The sequence below is a fragment of the Neodiprion pinetum genome, chromosome 2, assembly GCF_021155775.2.
Source record: "Neodiprion pinetum isolate iyNeoPine1 chromosome 2, iyNeoPine1.2, whole genome shotgun sequence".
NCBI lineage: Eukaryota > Metazoa > Arthropoda > Insecta > Hymenoptera > Diprionidae > Neodiprion > Neodiprion pinetum.
The window spans coordinates 25901330-25928123 of NC_060233.1; the positions used below are offsets into that span (position 1 = coordinate 25901330).

The 26794-nt window shown below is 35.5% G+C and overlaps 1 protein-coding gene across 3 annotated transcripts in view; it reads right to left on the reverse strand.

Moving 5' to 3' along the window:
- LOC124211713 (tRNA dimethylallyltransferase) overlaps positions 1-26794 on the reverse strand; it is a 115968-nt gene that overhangs the window by 39668 nt on the left and 49506 nt on the right. For all 3 annotated transcript variants that reach the window (XM_046611060.1, XM_046611058.1, XM_069133332.1), the window contains exon 4: positions 8357-8492. In XM_046611060.1, coding sequence (XP_046467016.1) covers positions 8357-8492 — 136 coding nt within the window. The remainder of the gene's footprint in view (positions 1-8356; positions 8493-26794) is intronic.

The following is a 26794-nucleotide window of genomic DNA, read 5'->3' on the forward strand; positions in this document are numbered from 1 at the left end:
GTGGTGGCTGCACACGTGATCCGCATCGCAGGTTGAGTAAGAAGGCAGTAAAAAGAGAGAAGGGGGGGAGGTGGAGAAGAAACGAGGCAGCGATAAAGTCGGAGCGAGAAGAAAGGAGCAGAGCGCACAGCTCTCCCGTCATTCATAAAAATCTTAGAACTGCCGAGCGTGAGTGCGAGCGAACTTTGCGTTACACATGCGCGCATGCGCGCTCGGATACGTCGCACGGCGAGTGCAGCGGGTCGCTGCGCTAGCGTACGAATCGCATGCAGCGTCGGCGCTTGCGTGCTTCGACGATCCCGTAAATGGGTCGAGAAAGGGAGACGCCGGCTAAACGGCAGCTGCCCACGCGCGTGGGTGGATGCGGGTAACTGGATGGGAGCCTTTGCTTCGCCCTCCGCGATTCTGCCTACTTCGAGACGAGAGAGACCGAGGATCGGCGGAGAAAATAGAATAGAATAGTGTAGAATAGAATAGAATAGAATAGAATAGAATAGAATAGAACGGAATAGGTATTGAGAGATTGTTCGCCACGGTGCCATGCTGCTCTGGGACCGAAGGAAGGGTGGAAGAGAAAGCCTGCGTGCCGTGGAGAATTGTGTCGGTAATAAATGGCATGTACGAGTAAAACTCCAAGCTTTTTTGACTGGCATAATATGTAACATGTAATTAACAAAGTTTAATGATGGAAATGTAGGTTTTTAAATTTACTCGGTAACTTTCCGAGCATTCGTTGCGATAACGTCGAACACTTTGAGGCTGAAGTTAGTAACGTTGACGTAACGATAGATGGGAAGAAAAATTTATGATTGGACAATTTTGGGATGACTTTCTAGGAGTTTGCTTGTCGGAATGATTTACTAAATTTCGAAGTCAGGAAGATAATTAGCGATTTTTACTTAACACGCATCTTTACGGTAACGTTACTGAATTAATCCTTATCAAAGACTGGGCTTTTTTAAAAATCCCTCGAATACACGCAATTCTTGCGATTAGAATTAAAAATATTTTGATAGTAGTTGTCGTAGCATAGAAAACGATGTTCGATATCCAAATTCCAATTTGCTGAATACCATTACTTTGCAAGATATTTCATGATGTATAAAAATTTAATTTAAGAAATAGTATTGATATTAAATTTCAATATGTTTATTTATTTTTATTTTTATTTTTTTGCCAATAAATGACACAATCTAACGATAAATCATCGGATTTCACAGTGAGTGCGAACTTCTGTTTTCTATTCTACCAGAATAGCTGTTGAATCATTTCACATTTCCTTCAGAAAAAGTTCATACGCAGCTCTCCCAAGATAACATAATTTTAACCCCGTTTAAACTTTACATTCGGGAACTTACCGAATAAGGTTAATCCAAAGAGGCAGAAGAATATTTGTGTAGTGAAACTTTTTGAATAGTTGAACTTTCACGCCGATGACAAAAATTTGGAGCTTTATTAGCCTGCCCCCTTAAGGGTGCATAATGGGAGGTACAGTCAGAACAAAAATATGCCAAAACGAAAACATGAAATAATAAAAGTTTGAAAAGTTCAGTTGAAACGAATCAAGTTAAATCTGATGACGAATGAAAAAAAAGTTCTTGCAACGCAGAAAAAGTTTGAAACGGAAAATTTCTAGTGTTAAATTCTTATTAGTAACAACATCACTACCGTAATCGCGTTATTCTACTAATTTTTCGCCGAAAAATTCCTGTACTTAGTTCGTCCGATTTTAACGAAAAATATAGGTAATTTTAATCGTAATTGAATTTCTTATAAATCGTTCGAAACAGATTTTCTCTTGATTTCGTATTGATTTATGGAGAATTCATTCATCATATTCAATTTATTCCTCGATTTATTCATATATTCACAAATAGAATCAGTTATCATTCATCAAAATCAAGCAAACTAAATGGATTTTTCAGCGAAGAAAATTGCAATGTTATCAACACATTAATTAAAATTCAATGCGTTTACTTTTTTTTTTTTTTTTTGCGTAACTAGGATTTTTTTTTTAGTTTGATGTAACCTTTAGTGACGCTTCTAGACCTTTTCTTTACACGTTTCTGCTTCGACACTTTTACAATCTGCCACATACATCAATACATCCTTAAGAGAATGCTGTAATCAGTCTTTACCGATCGCGTAAAATTTCACATGTTCTAACTATTACCCAGATTTACAAAGCGTCACTAAAGCAAAAAAGCTGAAAATAGCACTATTCTATACGCAACGATGAGTATAAATATCCAACAAAAGTTGCCTCAAAATAAGTGAAACTTTACTCGGTCGATAAGGTGTGACTATACCATTCTCTTAAGATACAAAAGAATTAACGTATAGTGAAAATCATTGATTCGTCGTTGATATTGCTGTACGAGAAAAAAAAAAGAAAAATAATCTTACTGCATGAGAATAAGATGACGTAATATGATATTTTAGTACATATGTATATGAGAATGAAATGGATTCACGAACATGGATGACTAAACAGAATTTCATTTCCAGCAGACAATGATACAATCATTTTGTTTCAAACCAAGTTGACAATTTACTATCTTTTCCAGGTATTCCTAAAAAAAAAAGCTCTTAAACTCGATTTTTCACACAGTAAAGCTAAAAAAATTTTCATTCCCAAAACATACTGCGCGGCAAGTGCAATTTGTTTACTTATTTCGCTATCCAGTTGTTTGCGGGTGATAGCAAGCTACGAAAAATCATAGGCGAAAATTGATATGCTTTCATACTAGCAATGTCAAAAGTAAAAAAAAACTTACCGGGTGTTTCATCCGCATGAGAATAAATTTGTAAATGGAAGTAAAAACCAGTTTAACCCTTTCATACGTACATTTTTTCTTACGTGTGATTCACACTCCGCTGATTGTGAGTCTGAGCTCGAAATTCAAAAATTCATAATAGCGGGTCTAATATAGCGGACGTAAATTCAAACGGATATTTTATTTTGATGAAATTTCATATTACATAATTTTCGGGATCACTGTACGAATCTGAACTCGAGATACGAAAGTTCAAAACCGTGTATTCAATGCGGCGGACATAAATTGAAAAAGTTACGTGATTTTGATAAAAGTTATAGAACTTTTGGGATCACTTGTAACGAATCCGAACTCGAAATTCGAAATTTCAAAAATTCAAAATCGCGGTTCCAATATGGCAAAACAAACAAGAACATCAAAAAGAAAAACTTGAAAAAAAATTCTTTAAAACGTTACGGTATGAATCAGGATTGCGTAAAAATTGTCATCCAAATTTTCGCGATAGATTGTCAGAAGATACTTATTTCCTTACATTTTTTTTAGACTTAGAAATATTTAAGAGACCATGTAGTGCCAAAAAAAAAAAAAAAAAAAAAAAAGTTGTTACGAAAAAAGGAGTGTAATAAATAAAAGTCTGTAAAAAAAAAAAAAAAGTCAACAAGAAAAGCTCTTCCATGCAAGAATGTTCGACGAACGACACTGTGCGAATACGTCTCGCTTAGCTTGCATGTAAATCCGCAATGTGCGGCATAGGCATACCGGGAAAACAAACTTACAACTTTGATAAGGCAGCCGAGTAACTTAGCCCGAGGGGCACTGCTCTCGTGATATCGTGAGCCACGTTTATGACTTTCCGGCTTAACCACAACGAGGTGCAATGCAACGCGGCGCGAGGCGGGCTGAGCTGCAAGAATTATTCGCGTATAACCGACGTAGGCAAGTCGCATTTATTCCTTCGCCAGACTTTCGCCTGCTGCATTGCACGCGCGCTCCCGTATTGCTATCACAAATTTCCTCCTCTTGCGCTCGTATATAGAAACGTGATGTATACGAGCGAGCCTCGAAATTCTCAACATAGTTCGATACTTGAAGGCACACTTAACCGGGATCAGGAAATGTGTGATCTTGCAATAATTTAACAGTAAGATAATATTACTGAATCTTTCGTATTCGACGGTTGTAATTTAACCGTTTGTCATTTTTATTTGCAAATGGAATGTCTGGAACATCTGCTTTTGATGATTCCGCAATTACAGTCGGTGAAATTGGATAATAATATTGTTGAAAGTTATATTATGACATTTCGTACGAAAGAGGCTAATTTTTTTTTGGATTTTGGGAGGTTAAACCGAACTTTGATTACATCGAACATATTTTCTCTAGAGATTGAACTACTGATTTTGTAAAAACGATATCTTGTAATATAAGTAACTTGCATGTCTGTGTGTAAAAAGAGATTCGAAATAAAGTTTGCTAATTTTTAGTGAAATTCTGCAGCTGTGTATGAATCATCGACACTTTCGCCTTCGTTTTTTTTTTTTTTTTTTTCACTTTTCTTCGTCTCCCCCCCCATTTTATCTTTTCATCGCCAGTTTTGACAGGGTCTTGAATTCTGACAGTTTGAAAGACAAATGAAAGCAGCGACGCGACATGCAACGAACTTTTTCTGTCTTTCTTAATCTCTCTCTTTTTTTTTTCATTTTAGCAAGAAATATAAATAAAAAAGCAATTTGAATTTTTGCCAAACTTCTTGAATACAGTCGATAAAAGTATTCTAAGGTCATCTTTACTTCTAGCAACGCTTCGACGTTTTTGCTTTTGACTGCTGTTAGAATACTTAAAATTTGGACGCAATTGAAACGGGCTTTATAAGTGGATTCATAAACAGTTGCTTGTTGGTCTGTTTTTTTTTTTTTTGATCCATGAAAGGAAAGATGATCAAAATTCATTGTATATTGCAGAGATCTTCATCGATCGAAGCGTTTCAGATTTTCATCTCTTCTTCAAACGAATCGTAAGAACTACGTAAGAAAACTACTGTTAAAAAACCTACTTCAAGACACGAAGTGTAAAATTTACTCAATGCTTCTTTTTGATGATATTTGTAAGCAAAGAATGTTTTCATAAATTATATTTTAAAACGTTTAAAAGGTGAAAAAAATGACAAGAGTTCGACTGTAAATAATACTTCCAGAACTTTAACTTCGAGGCGACTAAAAAATAGATTGTCAATTATGAAAAAAAAAAAAATAGGATAAAAATTCTGATTCAAGTGAATAAATCTCAGCAGGAATAAGAATCTAGAATGATTGGACGATAGAATATTCACGATATCAAATTTTTAAAGAGAAAAAATTCTGTGTTTTAGAATTTCAAAATGCAGAACATCGATGTAAGGAAGAGTCGAATCACATAAACAGAGAAATTTTTATGCGCACTTACTGTACAATCCTCAATTATGTTCATTTATTACCGTAAATGAAAAACATAATTCTAAGTACAAATTAAACATAAATTCTGTAACTGTAAAGAGAAGAGATCTCTAAGTTTTACTGTTCTTCTTAATTCTAAATCGTCAGACATATACTGTATTTAAAGTACTATGAGTGAAAAAATATTCAACTATACAGGTTAAATGTTAAAAGGGTAAAGTTAATAACGTAACCGTATCGAAACGTTGAAACAAAAATTACTATTTCACACTTTTGGAATAATTAAAAAAATTGAATTTAAAAAATCTGAGTTTATTCGTGCTTTATCAACAATTTCCTAAATTTCAGATGATCCTCTAGGGTTACAAAATATCGAGTTTTTCTAAAGATGCATGCATATGTTTCAATAATAATAACCACATTCTTCAGCAATTCGAACAATATCAAAACCGGCTATTGTCACGATACCCATTTTCCCATAATTTTCCAGAAACAAACTAAGATTGGCTTGCCAGGTCTCAAATAATATTTTGGTATTCCATACTTTGACCTTTCTCGCGTATTCGAAAATGAAATATTCCAACCCTCCCATTTTCCAATCTTCCCAAATTTTCACCCGAATCCATTAAAAATTCCGTTCAATAATTAACAAATTATCAAACATCGACGCAGGTATGATAAAAGTCTGCGATACGAGGATAAAAAAATACACCGTCTGCAGCGGCTTGTTGCAGCCGCCAAAACCGGTCGGTGAAACTACCGCATTATACACACGAGGCACGGGAGCGCGGATACTTGCACGAGATACGTTGTGTTATATGCATGGTAATTTAACAGATTGGAATTTTCGCATTTGTCCGCAGGTGGGTCAGGCCGCGGCTGCGTTTATCGGTTGGTAATGCAGAGTGAGAGGCGAACCCGTCGTCTGTCCGTTGATTCGTCTGACAGTCCAACAAGTAAGTCGGCTACACTCTCCTCGTCTCTATCCGTTCCCCGGTCAGATTTCACGTCGGCTTATAATTATAACAGAGCCAATCTATCCGAGCCGAGCGTTGCGGCATTATAGACGCAAATGGAAACCTTGTTCGATTTTTGAAGGGTTAACCGTTACGAGGGAGTCGGACGATATCGCGTATGAGGAGAAAGTGCCGTGTTGCAGATTTTGCGCACCCGAGATTCCCGCTCAAAGATATTTACACCTAGATAGACATTATTCTTATGTGACACGTATTATTTAGACCTCCGATATCGTTACGTATGAAACGAGATTCGAAAGTCGAACGGTTTTTCAGCGATTGGAAAATAAGAGAAAAAAAGAGAGAGACGAAGAGAAAAAAAAAAAAAAACACCGTTCATTTGCGATTATTATTCTCAATCGTCTCGAATGAAATGCGAATCGTTGTTTTAATCAATTGTCGAGTTCTGGATAAAACCGACCGCGGGATTATCGCGCTCTGCGTTACCGACCATCGCACGCTACGAAATAACGTTACACGAAATAACTCGTGTTTTATCAAAATGCTGTAACTCGCGATTGGTTTATATGGAATTCATCAAACAACCAAGAGTCGACCAATTTTTCTGGACGTCGGTTGCAAGGAATAAATTTATAGGTGATTTTTACGACGGGAAAGACGTAAAACGGTGAGATAATCTTGGTTCTGGCATTACTACTTGATTCTATAGACGAGACCGTAAAAGTGACAAGGAATGCGTATTTTTTATTCAGGGCATCTACTCAAATTCACTACTAAACAAAAACTTCCACATATTTCTAAAGACGGTATTCACAAAGCACGGGTAAAATGATTCAATTTTTAGATGGTAATTGTATTTTCAATTCAACAGAGGCAGGACAATATTGTTCTTTTCAAAAATCTTCCCGTACCTTTCCGTCTCTTTGGTTGTTCGATAATTGTTTAGAAAGCAGCCTTCGCTGAATAAAAAAAATTTCGTCGCGTGAAAACGTCTAATAATCTCGGAAGCGATTGATCAGAGATCGTTGATTCGACTTCGTTAAATTTGTATGCGGAAGCTTTTCGTGAAAAGATTTGATTCTCTTTGTCGCGTCCCAGATACCACCGAACCAGCCAAATTTGACTCTTGTCACAAAGCATAGTTGAATCAGGGTCACATTTTCAAACGCGCTTGTGATTGACAAGTTTTCAACAAAAAAAATCACTTTCAATGTACACAGAGCATGCGTGCCGATACAGCTAATTATCTGTTGACTTTTCGTGTGATTAGAAGGATGAAAGGCTTCATTTCTGTTCGGTATTACGAATAAATGTGACGTCACACTAACTCGGAACATTTACAACAGAATGAAGTTAAATAAGTCGTCGCATCTTCGTGTTAATTAAATGGATTTCACGAGTGCGGGGAATCGTATATTTTTCTCAACTTGTAAAACTTGCATATTAAAAAGAAAAAAAAACAAAATGTTCAACATGGAAAGTTTGATAATGTAAAAATTTAAAACCGTCCCGTTGTGACCGAATACGATAATATTTTACCGTCAAAGTTTGAATCTCTTTTGCAAAGTTAAATCAGAAACAGACTTGGCTCGAAAAATATTGTAAAAAAAAGAAAAAGAAAAAGTACTTCTCGGTATACACGATTATTCAAAATCAAATGTCGAAAAAGGTATAACGATAGCTGAACTTACACGTCACGCATACCATTTTGATTTCTCATCGTTCGGTTTCTCTCAAGTCCCCCCCCCATTTCGGCGGTAAATTTAAATCACGGTTGAAACGAACGCGCGTCGGTGCTTGAAATAATACGGAAGTTCAGTGACACCTCGTTCCGCGATGGTGACTTATTATTAGCCAGCGTGTGCCTCCGAACCTGACCTAGTTTTCTCCTGCGGGTTATTCCTCCTAGTGAGAGGGTTGGCCACGGCGAAAGATTTTTTTATTTTAGTAAACAAAACCAAAACGTCGGGTCAGGCACCTGTGCCTTGACGCAATTAGAGTCGGTCTCTGATGCCTCGTCTATTTTTGAGTCTCCGAAAATGAGTTTACTACGCTTTCCTTTTCAGTTTCTTTAAACTTCCGCCGTTCGATTATACTTAAGTTTGAAGTGGGTTGAATTTTTTTTACCCCCATCGTTGATTTGAGAAGCGGATGACGCCGAATGACTCACCTGGTCGCATTGCAACCACAGTATGACGGAGTTGTGATAGCGAAGCGGACCTCCGAGGCCGGAACCCCCGGCAAGTTGCTGCTCCCTTAAAATTTCGGAATGTTTCGTACCAAACTGATCGAAGACCTGCAGCGATCTGCAAAATCGAAATTTTAACCAGGCATTAATTGTCGTGTCTAGTCGTGATTGACTCGGGTTTGCAGGGCTGTAGACGGGGCGGGGTTGAAATTTCGAATTTCTTTATAACGAAACATCGAAGTTTCGAAAATTTAAAGTTCCGAATGGACAAAATGGCAAAAATTTCAAAATCTGAAACATCGAAATTTCACCACTTTCATCTTTCTTCGTGTTGGATTTTCCATATTTTTAAGTTCGGAATCGTGGTTATTCTGATTTTTCACACCCACTTGTTGATTAAACTACGCCGTGTGAGTATATTTTAATTTTCTGAATTTTACCCTATCGAAACTTTGTTGTTTTGCAAAAGTTCGATATATTCAATTCAAGTTTCGCCACCGAATACCTGATTCGGAATTAGACGCTTTGCGAACTTTTCAAATTCGAAACTTCATCCCCACCCTGGCTGTACGATCAATCGGTTATGGGATCGAACGATGGATCGATTAATTATTATAAGAAAAAAACTAATTCAAAGTACGGATTAACGATAATCAAGTAATGAAAGATACAAATTACTCGTTCTAAATATAAAAAAGGAAACCATTGTTGAAAAATAGCGATTGATCGGAAGAACATTTGATTGGAACCTTCGTTATAATACAGATTTGATACATCTACGCATTATTTTTGTTTATTTCATTTTTAATTTGTTTTTTTTACTTACGAAACATTCTGACTTCAGAATACGAGAAAAAAAATTGCCGAGGAAAATTTACTACCTGATACCAGCAAAAATTTCGTAAATTAAGAAATTAAGAATACTCGAGCAATCTTGAAATTGTAGTAAGTATGATAAAAGGAAAAAAAAAAAATTACAACAAGTTTATTTTTTGAAACAGGAAACCAGTTATCTGGATTGTCGGATGTTGCGTTAGCAAGCGTATCATAGCCAGTTTCCTGAATTGACGGAAGTTATAAGATCACGAATCAGAATGGCGAGTAACCGCTCTGACGATTGTTGCTCCAATTACGGATATTAAAACTTAAAAAAGAAGCAAACAAACCAACGGACGCCGAAAGTACGTTGAAAATTTGAATCAAGGTCGTCGTGAAAACGACTACGTCATATTTTACTTGTTATCCAGGATCTTATAAAACGAAAATTAAACTTCTTTCGTCATTGTCTATTATTATACAATAAACACAAATGACACTCGAATAAAATGCTTGTCGGTTTCGATGCAATTTTCGAGTACTTTAAAAATTCATAGCTTTTATCCTGGCTCGATACCAAAGTTGAAATTTTCAGAGCTTATTGGTGATATAATAGACGAACTTTCCTGAAAATTTTTAGCAAATCGAAGTTCCAAGAAAAAAGTTACAGCTATCTGAAAATAGCGATTTTTCTAAAAATCGATTGGCTTTTTGTGGCTGTATATTAAAGAAATAGAAGCAATTAATGAAATGTAGGCCGGATATCGATAGAATAGACCTCAATGAAAATCATCAGCAGTTAGTCAATCCTCTAGATTGAAAACTGTAGATTACAGATTAAAAAACAGGTAAAATTTCGTTAAAACAGTGACGCAGTTGGAAGCTCGCCTCCAAACCGGAGTATGAACTGAAAATCTATTTTTTTCCTGAAAAATAGAAGGTCGACACGTTTCGTTTCGAACGAGTCTCCAAGTTGATTAGAAGCTAAGATAAAAAAAATGTTAAAATGACTAAAGATGATCGACTTTTTTAAAATTTTTGTAAATTTCTCCAGCGGCCAAATTTGATCGTATCGGGCTGAAATTTTCATGATCGTCTCCTTTTCTGCCGTACTTTCTAAGGAAACAATTAGCATCAAAATCGCTGATCCAAGTGCGCACACTTTCGTCGAAAAGTAACGTATCTGCCCACCTATATATGTATACATACATAACATACAAGACTTATTTTTATTTTGCCATTTTTACAAAAAGTAAAATATACAAAAAGAGGGGGAAGGGGGGGGGGGGGGGGGAGGGGAAGAAAAAAAAATCCGAAAATAATACATAGAGAAGAGCGAAAGGCCTGGAAAGAGAAGAAAAGGAATATAAACGAAGAAAATGCGTGAGAGCCAAAGTCTTCCGCGTATTACCCGCGATGGGAAATTGTTGGGCGGTCCGATGCCTCTGAACCGAAATAGAAAAGATGCGTGTTCGTCGGTAACCGTAGACGACGCCGGTTTCTGTTTCGTGTAGGAATATCACCAGACATTTTGATAAGTCTTGCGAAGTAATCGGGAAAGAGGAATTTCCCTACTCAATTTTCACGTCCCATCGCACAACGAATGGTTATTACAGTAAAACCCAACGACCGGAAATCGCTGGATGACAATTTTCTTTCGTGAAGATTCAACGCTTTTTATAACTTTTTTTTTAATCATTTCTTTCGTGCTTAAAATTCCGATAAATTTGTATTGTTTTATACGGTATTTTTGGAACGAATGTTTTCAGGCTGAGAATTTTTAGAAATTTCTGCAATCAAATTAGAAACATTAATTATATGCTTTTCGATGTAATCGATGTATCAATTTTGAGTCACGGTTTCATGTTGTTGAAAATTTTTAATATGAAAAAAAAAAAATCATAAAACAACAATACCGAATACCGAAAAATGAATCAATCTACTCATTCTTAGCTGAAAATTGACCGAGTAACCATCAAGACACAGATGTTCGGGAAAAAAAAATATGGAGATACTGCGCGATGAAAAATAAGTATTCATTTGAGTGAGTGAAGTTGAATTCTTGGAAGAATAATGAATTAACGATTTTTACGATATTTCATTATTTATGGTGGATCAAATCAGACGATTTCAAATGTTTTTAGTATCAATTATACGGTGAAGATATATTTGGGGTCATTTTGATCCTGATGTAAAAAAAATGTCAAATTACGCAGGTAGACAGAAAAAAGGTTTTAAATTTTTTGTTTTTTTATTTTATATTTAAATAGATATATTTTGATTCTATACATCGAATAATAATTAAAATCTCCATTCATTACCTCTAAAGTTTGCTTTTGTCTTTTTTACGTTGATAAATAACACCAGTCAACACGAATTTTGAGTCTAGGTTCTAGATCTCAATTTTTGATTTCTTCCACATAGCTGATAAAAGAAAAAATAGTTCGATTGGATAAAATTGACTTTTTTTAAAAACCAGAACAATATTTCGTATTTAACAAAGAAAAAAAAAAAAAAAATTACCTATATTCTCAAACATTTATTGTAAATAACAATTAGACGAACTTCAGTTTCGCATTTAGATCACTTTCGAATAAAACACAAAAAATTTTGTATACAAGTGATTCAAACGCAAGACAAAATTTTGTTCAATTGTCGTGTACAATGAATATTTGTAAAAAAATAGGTTATTTTTATTAAAATCCAAAATATCGTTCCGTTTTCTACAAAAGCAAACTTTACCCAATGAAACTATTTTCTTCTTTCATTAGTTACGGCGGACAAGATGAAAATTTAACATCGAGAACCCGTACTCAAAATTCGTGTCGACCGGTGTTGTCAATATCTGAACGTGTGTCGTTCGAATTTGCTCAGACTTACTTTCGTTAAACTTAAAGAGATCCCCGCCATAAGTGTGTAGCGTTAAAGTCAAACATTGGTCCGCAACCGCAAGCGTGTAATAAAAATTTCGAAAGAACTTCCTTGCGATAGTAAGTTTCGTCGTTGGCGGTTAATTGAACGCCAGCAGCGTTTAAATAGACTTATCGCGGTTTGGAGCGGAAAAATAAGGTGGCGCAGTGTTTCCTGGAAACTGGAAGAAACCGGAAGTCCTTTGAAGATAGCTTGCTCACAGGCAATCGCTCGTACGGTACGCACCAAGATATCCTACATCGACCGGTACTCCCAAGGTTAGAAATGCGATAACAGTGGGGATGAGTTGGTGGAGTGGTGGTCAAAACTTCGAAGGATCAATATTTAGAAATTTGCAATAGCCGATGTATCGAAATATTGATTTTCGAAAGTTCCACCGATTAGAATGACACATTTTTATTTCGAAAATATATTTTCAAGTCGGTTTTACTTTGACTAACGATAAGGAAGATATATGTTGTAATCAAAAATTAAGATCTCGAAGGAGCAAAATTTCTTGAGACCACAATAACGAAAAATTACATTTGTAACGTCTTTCCTTTGCAAACCACAATTTAGATATCGTTGAATTTATTGGAGGTGGAGGTGAAAAATAAAGAGAATGGCCGAATGATAGAAGGAGAAAAATGTCGATTTTTCAAAGACGCGAAACTCTAATTTGTAGTATTATACAAATTTTGAAGTTCCCTGTGTAGAAACTCGATATACGGTAAAACGAAACTTGGAACACGAAAATCTAGAATCTCTATACGATTCTATATTATCGAAGCTATTTCTAAAGATTCCACATTTTGGCATTCTATAATTCTGACTTTTCTGTTGTTTTTTATTTTTAATTTTTTTAATTTTCATTTCCTACATTTTTCAGTCTTATAAATTAAATTTTCCTCCTATTTCCTGATCTTTTCACCTGCTTCTTTTCATATTTTGACTAGATGATAATAGGAGGATCCATCTTGCAAACGGCTGTTTCTGTCTATATGGTGTTCAGACATCGAACAATCACCTAACCGAGTGACTTATGAAGTGCTCAACCCGATAAGTCAAATCTATCAAACGCATGGAGAAAGTCAAACAGCCGAAAGTTCTGCCAAAAAGTGGCATCATTTATTTTACAATCTGCAACTTTGGCTTTCCGATAATAATGTAAATAGTTTATTATGTTTGTTAAAAATTTTTAAACTCATGTTTTCGAAAGTTGATTCTCTTTTTTGGCCTGGATGTTTATTTGAGATTAGCACTATGAAACATAAAACTTGGCAAAGAGGAAAAAATCCACGATTTTCAATAATTATTTACACCGAGTGAAATACAGTTCATTTTATTGAAAATACGCCCTGAACATAAACCGGACCGTTTTTGAATCAGTTAAAACCAACATAGATTATTTTTAAAAAACTATCCGTTTGTCCAATATTCTTTATACTTTTGAAGGACGTAAAATAATTCATTGCGATATTTCTCAAACAAAAAGACATTTATATCTAGTTATTTATTTTTTCTACCATCAAAAAAATCAGTCATCATTTTTGAACGAATCAAGAATAGATGTTAAAAATTGTGTTAAAACCACCTTAATAAAATAAAAAACGACAAAGAAACTTCCATTTCCCTAGTGCCATACGTTGGGTATGGGAAATGGTTCGCTCTTCGACTCCGACGATACATGTGATCCGTTGTATACTCTAACGGAATTCGAATTCGAATGACAATTTCTTAGAAAAATCCAAGTTACAGAGCCTGGGCGAGACACTCGAGGTATAGATGGATATAATGTGTAATACGACGACCGTACGTATAAATTCTTCGGGCCGGAAGCGTGATTCGAATTGTTGAATGAATTATTTTGATCACGAAACTAGATACGAAAGACAGAGAGAGAGAGAGAGAGAGAGAGAGAGAGAGAGAGAGAGAGAGAGAGAGAGAGAGAGAGAGAGAGAGAGAGAGAGAGAGAGAGAGAGAGAGAGAGAGAGAGAGAGAGAGAGAGAGAGAGAGAGAGACAGACGTCGTGATCTGACTCACAGTCTTTTTCTTCCAGCATCGTCGAACTCGTGCAATGAAATTTAAAATAATTCTAACGACCGTATGGTGTCCGTATGTGTGTGTGTGTGTGTGTATATATATATATATATATATATATATATATATATATATATATATACACACACACGGTTGCACACATGTTATTCGGGACACTAAAGCTTCTGAAATAAGAAGCATTTAATTTCGTGTTGCTGCGATTTATTGCTTAAAAGAAGAGAACGAGCCTCTAATTTAGACAAGTTCGTGATTTTTTCCATGCGACAGTTGCATACCTGTCAAGCAAAAACTTACGTACTTATTTATCAACGTGGAGTAAGAAAAGAGAAAACAAAAAAAAAGGGCAAATTTTATACGCAACGAATGAAAATTTTGGTTATTATTCGATGTATGGAATCAAAATTTATCTATTAAAATATTAATTCCAAAAGATGAGATATTGCCTGAAAAAAAAACGTGTTGGTAAATTTTTTTTTTTAGATCGAATCTCATATCCTCCACCAATAGGCAACGATTGTTTTTAATAATTTTACCGTGCAAACGGGTACATGCATTTTAAATATAGACATTGATAAAAAAAAACGAAATTGGATCTTGAGGCTTAAATGTAGCATTGTAAAAAAAATTCAATTCCAAACTAAGGTTGACTGTTTTTTTTTTTTTTCAAGTTTTTTTAACAATTTTTTACAATGTTCTAAAATCGATCGATTGAATAGAAGAAAAATTGATTCCTTCGTTAAAAATGGCTCGTATAATTATTATTGGTCAACACAGAGTTTTTGAGAATTTTCTTTCTACTTATTCGAAATTAACGTACTTTCTTATCAAGGTATCCGGTATACTCTGCTATTCCTGTTGTTTCAATATCAATAGCGCGTAATTAACAAGGCGTGATCATTTTTAACACAGAGAATCTTACGAAGAAACTAGGAAAATTATAAAACGAAAAGACAAGATAAACACTCAATTCTCTGAGAATTAACACTCTACATTTAGCGACAAATTTTAAGTTACAAAAAATGAATTCAATAATAAAATTCATTGACGAAGACAAAGTATTAAGTTCATGCTGGTCAATAATGTTGTCATGAAAGACATTTCTCTTCGACTATACATTTATATTCACCAATAAAATGAATTTGAAAAATCAAACGTTCAGTTCTGAATATGTCTGTCGTACGTTGAAAAAAAATGTTGAAACTATCGCTGCACTGCAATCGAGACCGACCACAGACATTCGCTGAAAAGCATATACATTATGTGCATAAATTGATAATTTTGGTTAAACTGTAAAATATAACGATAAGAATTAAGTGTCTGCGGTCTGTGAGGTTATCTACAAATTCGATTCGAAACTGGACATATTATTTCGACCGATTGCGTAATACGTGGGTGATTAGCTCAGAATGCAAGTAAAATTCCAGTATATTTTCATATTATTTTACATTGTTATTTTATTATACATATGCAAGATTCAAAGATATTTTTCAAATTATCAGTAATTTTACGATTGCTGTGCGGAAACACCGAAAAACTACGAGAAAAAGTTTTTAATTAACATTCCAGCGTCGACGATAAAAGAATAACAATTTAAACAACATGGGTTTAAAAAAAAAAAAAAAAAAAAAACATATTCTCTATTACTTGTTTTTTTTTTTTTTTTTTTTTTTTTTTTCATATCCACGATTCGCAAGCACGTAATGCTTTTTCATTAACGAAAACGCTCGCCAGAACTTTTCAACAAAACTAACTCTGCACTGAATAACTCTAAAGGGGCGTGTCGATGCTGCGTTAGAATACAGCTAGAAGCGATATTTCTACGGCTTTGCCAGACTCGAGTCATAACTCAAGCTCCAAGGCTGATAATGGCCGATAAAATTTGTATATATATAACGGATTGTCGGCAAGGGTGAAGTAGATGACGAAAAAACGAGCGTGATGGAAAAACTTCTTCGTATAATTTCATCGACGAGCCTGCGGGAAAATTTCCGCAAAATTACTGCTGACAATAATTAACAAAAAGTAAAATACAAGAAAAAAAAAAAAAGTTAAAACGCAGTAATGGCGACATCTAAATCATTTTGGCTCTCGGCCATCTTCTGCCACAAATAGCGTTAAACGGCTTACAGATATTAGTCGTAAGATTTTGGCTATTCCATTTTCTCTTCTCTTCTCTTCTCCACACGCGTAAAACTTAAAACTCCAGAACTACCGAACCGATTTTGATTTGTACTTTTTTGTGGATAACTGCGGAGTTTGGCCAAGTTTTAAGCCACATTTCGTTACAATTAGATCAATAGTTTTGGAGACATAACGATATATGTAAGCCAAGTCGAAGTGGGGTGACACAGTTGTCACCTTTCAGTCACACATTTTTCAACTCAATATTTTTTTGCCCGAGGATTTTTGGGGTCGCTGATCACGAATCTGAAGTCGGAATTTCATAATTTCTGAATCCAAGATGGCGGATGCACTATAGAGGATGTAAAATCGAAACACTATCAAAATTCGATGATTCGGGCCCAGACTTGTTACTTATTATTAGTATTTTAACAGTCACACGAAGTAACAAAGATCATTTTGAAGTTGTAAATAAGCTGTGATAAGGTTGTGACGTGGAAAGTTTTCCAGTTTCCTTTTCGTTTTGGCACCGTCCGATGAATGCGAGAGTCGCCAACTCCCTGCGAGACTGATTGTTTCATTTAAAAGTTTTGTTTTTATTTTCAATCCTTCTTTTCATCGGTCTTTTCGTGTTTCAATCTGAATATCTATGAGAAAATCGCCCATAAGTGGTTAACATTGATAAAAGTAACAGTAAATTCTCGATTCTCATTCGTAACAATTATCTTTTACTCCATTTTCTATTTGCAAAAATACTGCTAACTCGACTAACAATGAGTTTCAATTCTCTGGGTATAAATTATTTGCAAGGTACGCCATAAATATAGTAATACGAGATTTTTCGCATTTTCTGTAACAATTGGATTTATCGGTATATACATAAATAGCACAGGTCAAGACGAGTTTCGATTTTGATAAGAAGGTATGAAATTTCGATAGATTTATCGACAGTTGGACGAAAAAAAAAATATATATTCCCTGGAAAAGTTTGCTTTTGTATCCAGGAGAATGGTTGAAAAGTATTTTAGAAAATCCGTAGTTAAAATTTTTATTTATTGACAACTAGAAACAAATATATTTACATGTAATTTTTCATCAACTTTTTACTATCGTGTCAAACAACAAAATAGTGGAAAAAAGTTTAAAAGTGAACCCTAATACTTTTTCTTTCATGTTCACAAGTACTTTCTCTCACTAAACCCCCAAATGTAGTCCCCCATCATATTTTCGTTGTATTAGCTCCCTGATAACGTTGTTCGAAGTTCATAATACCTTGATGAAAACGTTCTCCTTGTTCTTCTAAGTATGTTGTGTTCAAATTTATCGAAATGAACATGCGGCATATGTACTTTTGGAGACATTCTGCGACCCATGGTTTTAAAATTTTTTAACACGTTTTCAACCAGCTCTTGGTAATTTTCAACTTTGTTATTCCCTAAAAATCCAGAGACTACTTCTTTAAAATTATTCCGCCTTTTTTTTTTTTTTTTTTTTTTTTACGGTACTTTTAAACATACCAGAATTATCAAAAATATCGACGATTACTCAAAAAAAAAAAAAAAAAATGTATCATCATCAAAACTACTACAAAAGCCAAACTTTATATGAAATATGGGTACTTTTCCTTTATTTTGGAGCACAATGAATAGAAAAATCATAAAACAAATTTTAGGACGAAGACGAAAAAATTTCTTTGCAGAGTTGTGTAATATAATAAAACAGAAAAGCACGCGACGAATTTCCTGCGTCAAACCTGCAACAGGTACATTTATTTCGTCCCCAAAGATCTGCGCAGCATCCGGCGGGAATCCGTGCGACTGCCCATCGTTTATACACGAACGTCACGTGATATTCTACGATATACGTGAGGTTTATAGATCATATAACGCGACATTGATAACGTCAAGACAAGAAAATCAGGCTAGCACCATCTCCAAAGCCAAATTACGATATTAATCGTGTATAACTAACGTACAATACATGCAATATCATGCGATGTGACCCAATTATAAGCATCAACAGCTGTCGGCCAAAGCCGGTATTCGGCAGCTTGTCTGAAGCCAGCAAGTTTCGCTTGCTTATCGACACCGCGTGCGATACGGAGTAAAAATAATGAAAAAAATTTAATTAGCGCAAAAGACAAGAAAAAAAAAAAAAAAAAAAGAAAAGAAAAAAATAATCAATTGATACGAAAAATTGATAACCGGAGAGAAAAAGATTCGTTCAAAGTTATTATTTTTTTTTTTTGTTCATTTCAGGTAACTTCTCTCCAAAATTATTTGTAATTAATTGTTCAATTTTTGACGTCACAGATTGGATGAGAGAAATTTGAGGAAAATTATAATGCGTCGGTAGAAATATCCTGACAATTATAATTCATCCGAGATTTCTGATGATTTCTGCGTTGTTGTAGTAACTAACGGAGGCTGCAAAAGATAGCAGCATATTTCGCAATCATACCGAAGCAATCGTGCGAAGACAAGGACGGTTCCTTATCTGAATGCCTCGGATTAAATTGAGTCCAAAATTCGTAATCAGCTCTCATTTCGGTATAATTGAGGATGAGTAAAGATAATCGCGGGTTATCGCATAGGCAAAAAAATAAAACGACTCGTTTCTGACGCGTTAAAGTTCATAATCATCTGTATCGGCTGCCAGATTGGCCGTTGCATTTAGTTATCGCAAAACACAGCGTCACCGTTATGAAATGAATGAAGAACCAGTTTGAAAAAAAATTTCTACAACGAATTTGTAGATTTGCAATAAATTTGAAAATTTAATCCTTGGTGTTCAATTACCTGTATATTCAATGAATATAACGGTAAATTATTTACGTGCCGATAAAGTTTAGAATTAATTAAAAGCACATGCAAATGAATCTGCAATAATAACAAACAAAATTACTTTTGATTTGATTAACTGATATCGAGTCAATAGATACGATATTAATAATAATTTGATGATGTAATCAAGGTATAATCTCACTATCGGTACTCAATCGCTGTAAAGATATTTTTTTTAAATTGTAGATGATAAGCAAAAAATGATATCTATGGGGAATCATCTTTCAGTTTATATTTTCTGAAAAATTGCTGTATCTTACTTACCGTTTACTAGGTTTAGATAAGCGAAGATACCTTCTTTTATTATTTGCGACGATGCTACGATTGATTTCATTGAAACTGTGAAAAATTTCAACCCATCAATCGTCCGATATATCTATGAGAACCTATACATTTCCATAACGAACGCAATCTGAAATAATTTGAATCAATAAACGCCGAACCAATTTAAACTTTGGCATAAAGTAAAATTATTAATACAACCCAAATCGGTTCTAATTTATAAAGTATAAAAACTCGATGAACCAACAAAAATTCAATTCAATTTCACGCGAAAAATACGATGATACAGTTTCATGATTGCACAAATTAAAGTCTCACACGCTCCGTATCGAACACATACTCGGTAATCATCCAGAATTATTACATTCCGGTATCGATTTGTCGGAAGCGACTTGTCACGAAATTTGTCACAATTTCTTTCCGTTTATTGGGAATACATTTACACGTGACATGCATAACTATCATTATTTAAAAATATAGATCTTCGTTAAGAGGTGCGAAACGCGAGACGAAAAATGAGAAGCAGCTACCAAATTATGTCGGGCAATTATCTAAACTACATCTTAGTATTTCGCTTGATATTTGCTGCGATATCCACTCTGCAAGAGTTATCGACCAGCTAGATCTCTTCTCATATCTCTAACAGTCAGTCAGTCGGTTAGTACTGTATTCGGTGTATTCTATTCAGCGTAGAAAAATACGAGCTTTACGTAAGCTTTTCAAAAAGCCAAGTGTTTCGATTTTTTTTTTTTTAATTTTATTTTTTGTTTCAAGTACCAATTCCAACCAAGCACCAATGGCAGTGGTTAAGTCTGTACGTAGCCGATTTAAAATTTTTTAATCATTACTGTTATTACGAACTATTTGAATGAAAGAAAACGACCTTAAAGATAGAAAAAAATTTTAATTCATCACCGTTTTGTAGATTAAAAAAAAAAGAAGCATAACAATAACAATAATACGGCTACGCATAACGATAGTTACATTTGTATAAACGTTGATAAAATTTTGTTTTTTATTTTCAGACTACCCTTCATCAAGATGTCAATGCCACAATGGAGGGGCGATTTTTTTATTAATCGTTAGTCAAGGTCCGGATGCTTGTTAATTTTTGAAATTTATATGAAACAAGTTTCGTATACACTTGATAAAATATCAACAATACGATGTCTTTGTTGATTAGTTATCTTCGTGAAAAAAATTCTTAAACATCTGTCATTTTTTCGGCCGTCACAGTGGCCTTCCTCCTTAAAGTGTAATTGCGTACATGACATATCATGACTTGTGATAATTACAATATAAATTTGCTCGAGTTGATGATTTATTAAATAACATGATTTTTTAAGCGATTAGAATGCTTGACAAAGAAATATTTTGCGATAAGTCGAGTATTTTCGCTGTCGGTCTCGGATAAAGTGAATTTTTACACGATTTCAACTTTAACCTTGAATAGCTTTTGAAAGAGTTTAGTTGTCAAAAAGTTATATGATATTCGTTTTGCAGAGAATTGTATTCCTTACAAAAACATGTATCGGGCATTTATGTACATTGCCTCGTTACCGGGCTACGAAAATTTCAGAAATAACTAACATTAGTTTCTAACTGGAAAACAGAAAATTTCGGTCAGCAACCAGTAAATATTAATATTAGTCTCATTTCCTCTTGCTACATTAATCAAACGTGTGATTTAAAAAAAAAAAAAATAGTCGATTTTTTTGGACCACTCTAACGGATACGGCACAGTAGTAAGACAAAGACAACAAAATCTTGGTATTGTTGTTTCCAACGAAGAGAAAAGAACATAGCAGCGGGTCGGTCGGTATCGTTTTCGAAATGACTCATCATTTTTCACGACAGAACGATATGCCGCAAGTAATTAAAAGGACAATTAAGCAGGCGACTTTCTCTCGAAAGGGTTTCTCTTCCGGCGGGCATTCATAAAATTAAGGTCGAACTCGGGGGATGGTAGATATCGCGTGAGATAAAGAGTGGCTGCAAGGATGGGTCCGCGATCAACATCCGGCGTCTCATTCGCTGCTCAAATAATATAAAATAAGAAAAAAAAAACACACACACACTAACCGACTGACCCTGAAACAGTCATGAAACGTGTGGGTGGGCGAAACTTCAGCCCACGGAGACGATATCTTTTCAAGATACTTCCGGACATCGCGTTACGGGACTCGCATAGAAGAGAATTACGAAGGTAGAATAAAAATTGAATATACAAATTTTCAAGCCCACTGGCTATGTAACGGAATGAGATTAAACTCTGCAAGTTATACAAAAAAATTGACCAAGGAAACGGGGGGAAAAAAAAAAACAGACCAACTTTGGTAATTTTCAAGCATGATGAAAAAGAAATTAAGCAATTAATTTCAATGTAAATTTAATGAACCCAGAAAAAATAATAGAATACAAGCTTCCATGTTTGCAGTGAAAAATTTCGAGATAAAATGATTCAATTTTTTTTTTTTTTCTTTTTTGTAACAAATCCGAACTAAAAGGGAGCATTCCATAAGTAAATATTCTTAAGCGCGCCAAAATAGTATATTGTGTTAAAAGTGCGGGAAGTGCGCTTGTGCCAAGAAAAGCCCTAGTGTGTAAAACCGAGCGATACAGTTGTGCGCATGCGCCAACGTAATTTCGCCGCACCGTTCGGAAACAGCGAACTTTGCGCACGCTCCAGAAGCTTCGTAAAACCGAACATTCCACGCAGATATCGGATAAACCATATTACCATTTTTGAAACTTTTAATTTGCTTTTGTTGGAAGCTAAAATATTATCTAGTAATACTGCGAAATCATTTTTTTATCGAGTCAACGTTTACATGAAACACTTAGATAAGACAAATATTGTAAGAATTCATGTTACGTAAGACAATAAATTGGAATCCATTTCCTTGAAATCATAATCGTCAAAATAGCTTGTACGTGATTAATAAAATGAAACGACCGGAATTCAACGATGAATGATGCTTTTGTTTTTTTTTTTTTTGCTGTCGTTATGTTTAAATATTTCTTATATCTCTGTGCGATGGAAACCATCATCAATGTAGAAAATTTTAATTGATAAACATCTGGAGTTTGGTAAATGATCTTTCGGATTGATGATCGATCGATCGATATTTTACTTTTAAATTTTTAACTGAAAACCGTTAATACGAATGAGCAAACATTCGATTTTCCATGATGTATTTTAAAAATTGGAAGAACACGCATCAATCGCCGCATTAAACCGTTCGCATTGAATAATTGAATACGGTCGACGCTCTTTTTATCTGTTACAAGCGTCTTTGAACCTGACCTGCGCCTACGTATTTATGCTAGAAAAAAATCCTTGACGGAAGCGATAAGAACTGTACGTTGGTATTCAGTGGCGGAGAACGGAAAGTAGATGATAATTTTTTCGATGGAATTCGTTATTCATTGATGAAACAACGCTATGTATACACGTGACACAAGTATTTCATATATCCATACTAACAAACATTTGATAGGAAGATTGAGCAACAATTATCGTCTATATTCTCATTTTAAATGTCTGTAGATCCTTTGACTAGCGGCATATATCGCCCAGAGGATCAATTAAATAACCAAACCGAATTAGCTAAGACGCCGTTGTTGAGACAAATATGAGACGAACGATTAATTTGTGTTTATTAATGTGATCAATTTGAATGAAACAAAACGTTATAAATAAATAGTGAAATAAAAAACCCGTACCAGAAACGTTATGTGCATTTACGTTATGGTAATTTATGAAAATCGAAGAAAGTAAAAATTTTTTTGCCCCATCACTTTGCTTTTGAAGTTAGGGGAACGTGGAACACGACGGGCGTTGTTTTGATCTATCTCGAACAAATTAATCATTACATTGCCATAAGTTCAAAAAAAAACGTATCTCTTCCAAAACATGATGAAAAAAATTTTTCATTTATCATCAATGACCCTGCATCCTTTAATTGTACGACGATTTGTCTCACGATCAGCAGTGAGAGTTTCGATAAGATGAGGTAAAAGGGTTGAGAAATCGCGTGAAACTTGTGAATTTTCAAGTCTACGAAAGCTAGCGATATGCACGAAACCGGGTAAAACTCTTGCGGAATAACGTATGTCACAGGTACGAGGTACAAAAGGCCAAGAAACCGTCAAGTTTTATCTAAAGATCGTAATCACCAGGTGAAGCGGGGAAAGGCTTAGAAGAGCCGAAGTTTTCAGTTCGCCGGATTAACCGAGCACGGTCTATGGAATGAGCAAAAAATGGATGAAAATCCGTGCAAAAACGGCAACGATTCTTTGGTGGAGGGTGAACGGTGAAAGCAGGTGAGAAAACTACACCAAGTTTTACCTTGGAGGCCTGAACTAGGAAAGAAATGAGGGTTACGCTCGAAAGATCGAGGGATTTGGGTCATCAAGGTGGACTAAAGCAGTCCGGATACGGGAACAAAAAGCATCAAAGTTCAATCCGAGGATTTGAGGATGGCTGGTTACACTGAACTGCGTTTTACGGGGTCGAAATATTATTAAAGACTTTCTTGTGGATCCCATAGAACTACCTATCGATAGTTTCGATGTAACCAGGTTCATAAAGTTCGATATTTGGTTAAAAATTTTTACGAAATGCAGACAATGGCAATGAAATTTGTTTGAGAGCGTTATAAAGAAATAATAAAAAGATGAACTTGAGTCCAATTGCCCGGCACACTTTATACAACACTTTGTAGAATTTTTTCTATGTCCTAGAGTTTGAGAGATTCGAACAAATTCAATCCATTTGAACACTGGATTACATTGAAAGTTCGTTTGTTCGGAATATTGCCGTTAAGTTGATACACCGATGAAACACTTTCGTGAAATGTGCCTCTTACGGAATGATAAAAAAACTGTGCGAACAGAAGGAATTCTTTTTCTTAACATCGAGTACCTACTTGAATTATAATGACCAAGTCTGTGATTGCAATATTGTACCCATGCCTGACGACTCGAACTTGAAGAGAACATTTTCATCCAGAATCTAAGATACCAAATCCGAGAACAAAGAACATTTACTTTACAATCACCCTGTATGTAACTTATGACGCCACAGGCAAGGTAGAAGCATTTTATAATATATATGTGTCTCGAAAAGTACCTGGGTGAGGTAAAAGGTAGGAGAGGTAGGGACGGTGCGGAGATTTATATGGCGAGAAGGATGAAGCAATAAGAAGGATGAGCAAGGCGTTTCATTATACGTGGAATGAATTGTCGAAAACAAGAGCCGGTTCACTGTTATAGAGGATTTCGAAGCCTAGCCGGTTGATTGTAACGAATGCATCGGGCATATTAATGCAAATTGGTGCATACACGCGACGTGGGACCATATCCAGTACTACCCAAGTACCAAAGGGCGTCGCGTCGTCTCGTTCGGAAGGAAACTGACAGAAGAAAGGTTCACGGCCCTGCAGGAGAGGCGGAGAGGCGTTGGGGCCCTCGAAAAAGCAGGGCGATTCATTTCGCACCTGGCCCTGGTTCTGGGGCCCGTGAAAGCCTCTTTCTTCCTTCTCTTAGGCCACGGTGGTGGGCACGGGTAGGTAGCAAGGTTGTGTACCTTGTGCCCACCCATTGCACTCGTCCGTGAATACCGTCAGGGTATAAAAATATTGGTGCGCAGTTAGCTGGGGCGAATTGCGAAATTCGTGGAAACATTGCAGTGCGAAAATGGAGCGAAGAAAAGAATACAGCCTCGAATGCAAAAGTTGCCGTGGTATCATTCATACGCTCGAACACACTCTACCGAATCTGCACATTTTTCCGCATCGATCTTTGAACTTGGCGCATAGTGAAAAATCAGTAATTGGAAGTCTTGGTTGTGAGTGTCGTTTGGTGTCGTACCGGCTGATATCGAACGATTCCAAATTTAACAATTGATTCCAGACTTCCGACCATCGATGTGCTTGTTTTGAACGTTTCCACTGACGTTGCAAGACATAGTTGTGTAATTGGGTGAATGCGTATTCTAGTACTGTACAGTATTAACGCGAATTTCATGTTTCGTATTACCAAGTTCCACGGCGGAGCAACACGTCGTTTTCGTTCCCAGAAAGTCCAACGTCCCAAAGTCCAACGTTTTCATCTTCTTATCGGACTCTCTACTCACGATGCGGTATAAGGTTACAAACCTGCGGATGGCTTTAAGAATGTTAATGTGAATGTTACTGTTACTGTGACCGTTAATTATTCATCGTTGAGCGTGTAAGATACCTCAGTTGGAGAGACGACAAATTCTAACGATGAAACTTTCACTAAATGCAATTTATAGATTCCATATGCTGTTGGTATGGTCCAACAAGTGATCCTCTCTTTATCAAAAGGTACCTTCGGGTATCTTCATGTTTATCATTCAAATTATCGAAAGCTACGACACAGGAAATCAGTCGATAACATTGAAATTTCCTGTAATCATCGACAGACTGAAGGATCACTGTAAAAATTTTGAGAAATTCGTAAAGAATTGAGAAAAAATATTATCGCAGTTATCTCGAAATCGATTGGAATTGAGTCCAAAAATCATAAAAACGCGTTAAAGCCCCGTCAAAAATTTACTATAATCTGATAACCGTTTGAATTTATCTAATTAACAGAGCCTTGTTGTTTCAAAGATATTAAAATTCGTACGCTGAGACTTAATTACTGTCTGTGACTGTACAAAGAGTCGTAGAGGTTTATCAAAATTGTAAAGGTTCTCACCACACCTCCATAAACTCACAATCGTAACTTCGTCCCTCTATTACGTAAATTATTCCAAAACAATCACCGATCAACGAGCAAATTACAAACTCAAGTTGAACTGATTCCAGACGACACGTAGTCACTTCTCGACAACGGTATTTCCGATTTGTTCGCTAGCATCATTATTACGTCAAATACGTTTTTCCGTAACTCTAAATCTGTTACCGAATAAAGTATGAAACAATGAATAGAACATGATTGATTCGCACTTCATAAAATCGAAACAACTATACGTTATTACGAACAGAAATGGTCGTACAATTAATTGTTCGATTTCATATGTGTGGGGAAAAAAATGGACACAGAAATTGGCTCGTGGATGTAAAATGTACCATCATACTAGATGCAACAATGTTTAAATTTCTCTGAAGGTTTCTTCCGTTTTTTGAACCTTCTTTTGCAGACGAGTCGGCATACCTGCGGTAGTTCAAGGAAAACTTTTACACAAGTACAGCCAACTCCAGGCATTCGTGCGTATAGATTATTGTAGATACATACGTACACGTGTATACAGTACGTACTTAGGTACTTTAGGTGCAAGTATGCGCCCTCGGCCGTCTCCTCAGCAGCATTGTTGCACGGCCTTTCTTCGCTCATTCAGGTTTTTCCCTACCTC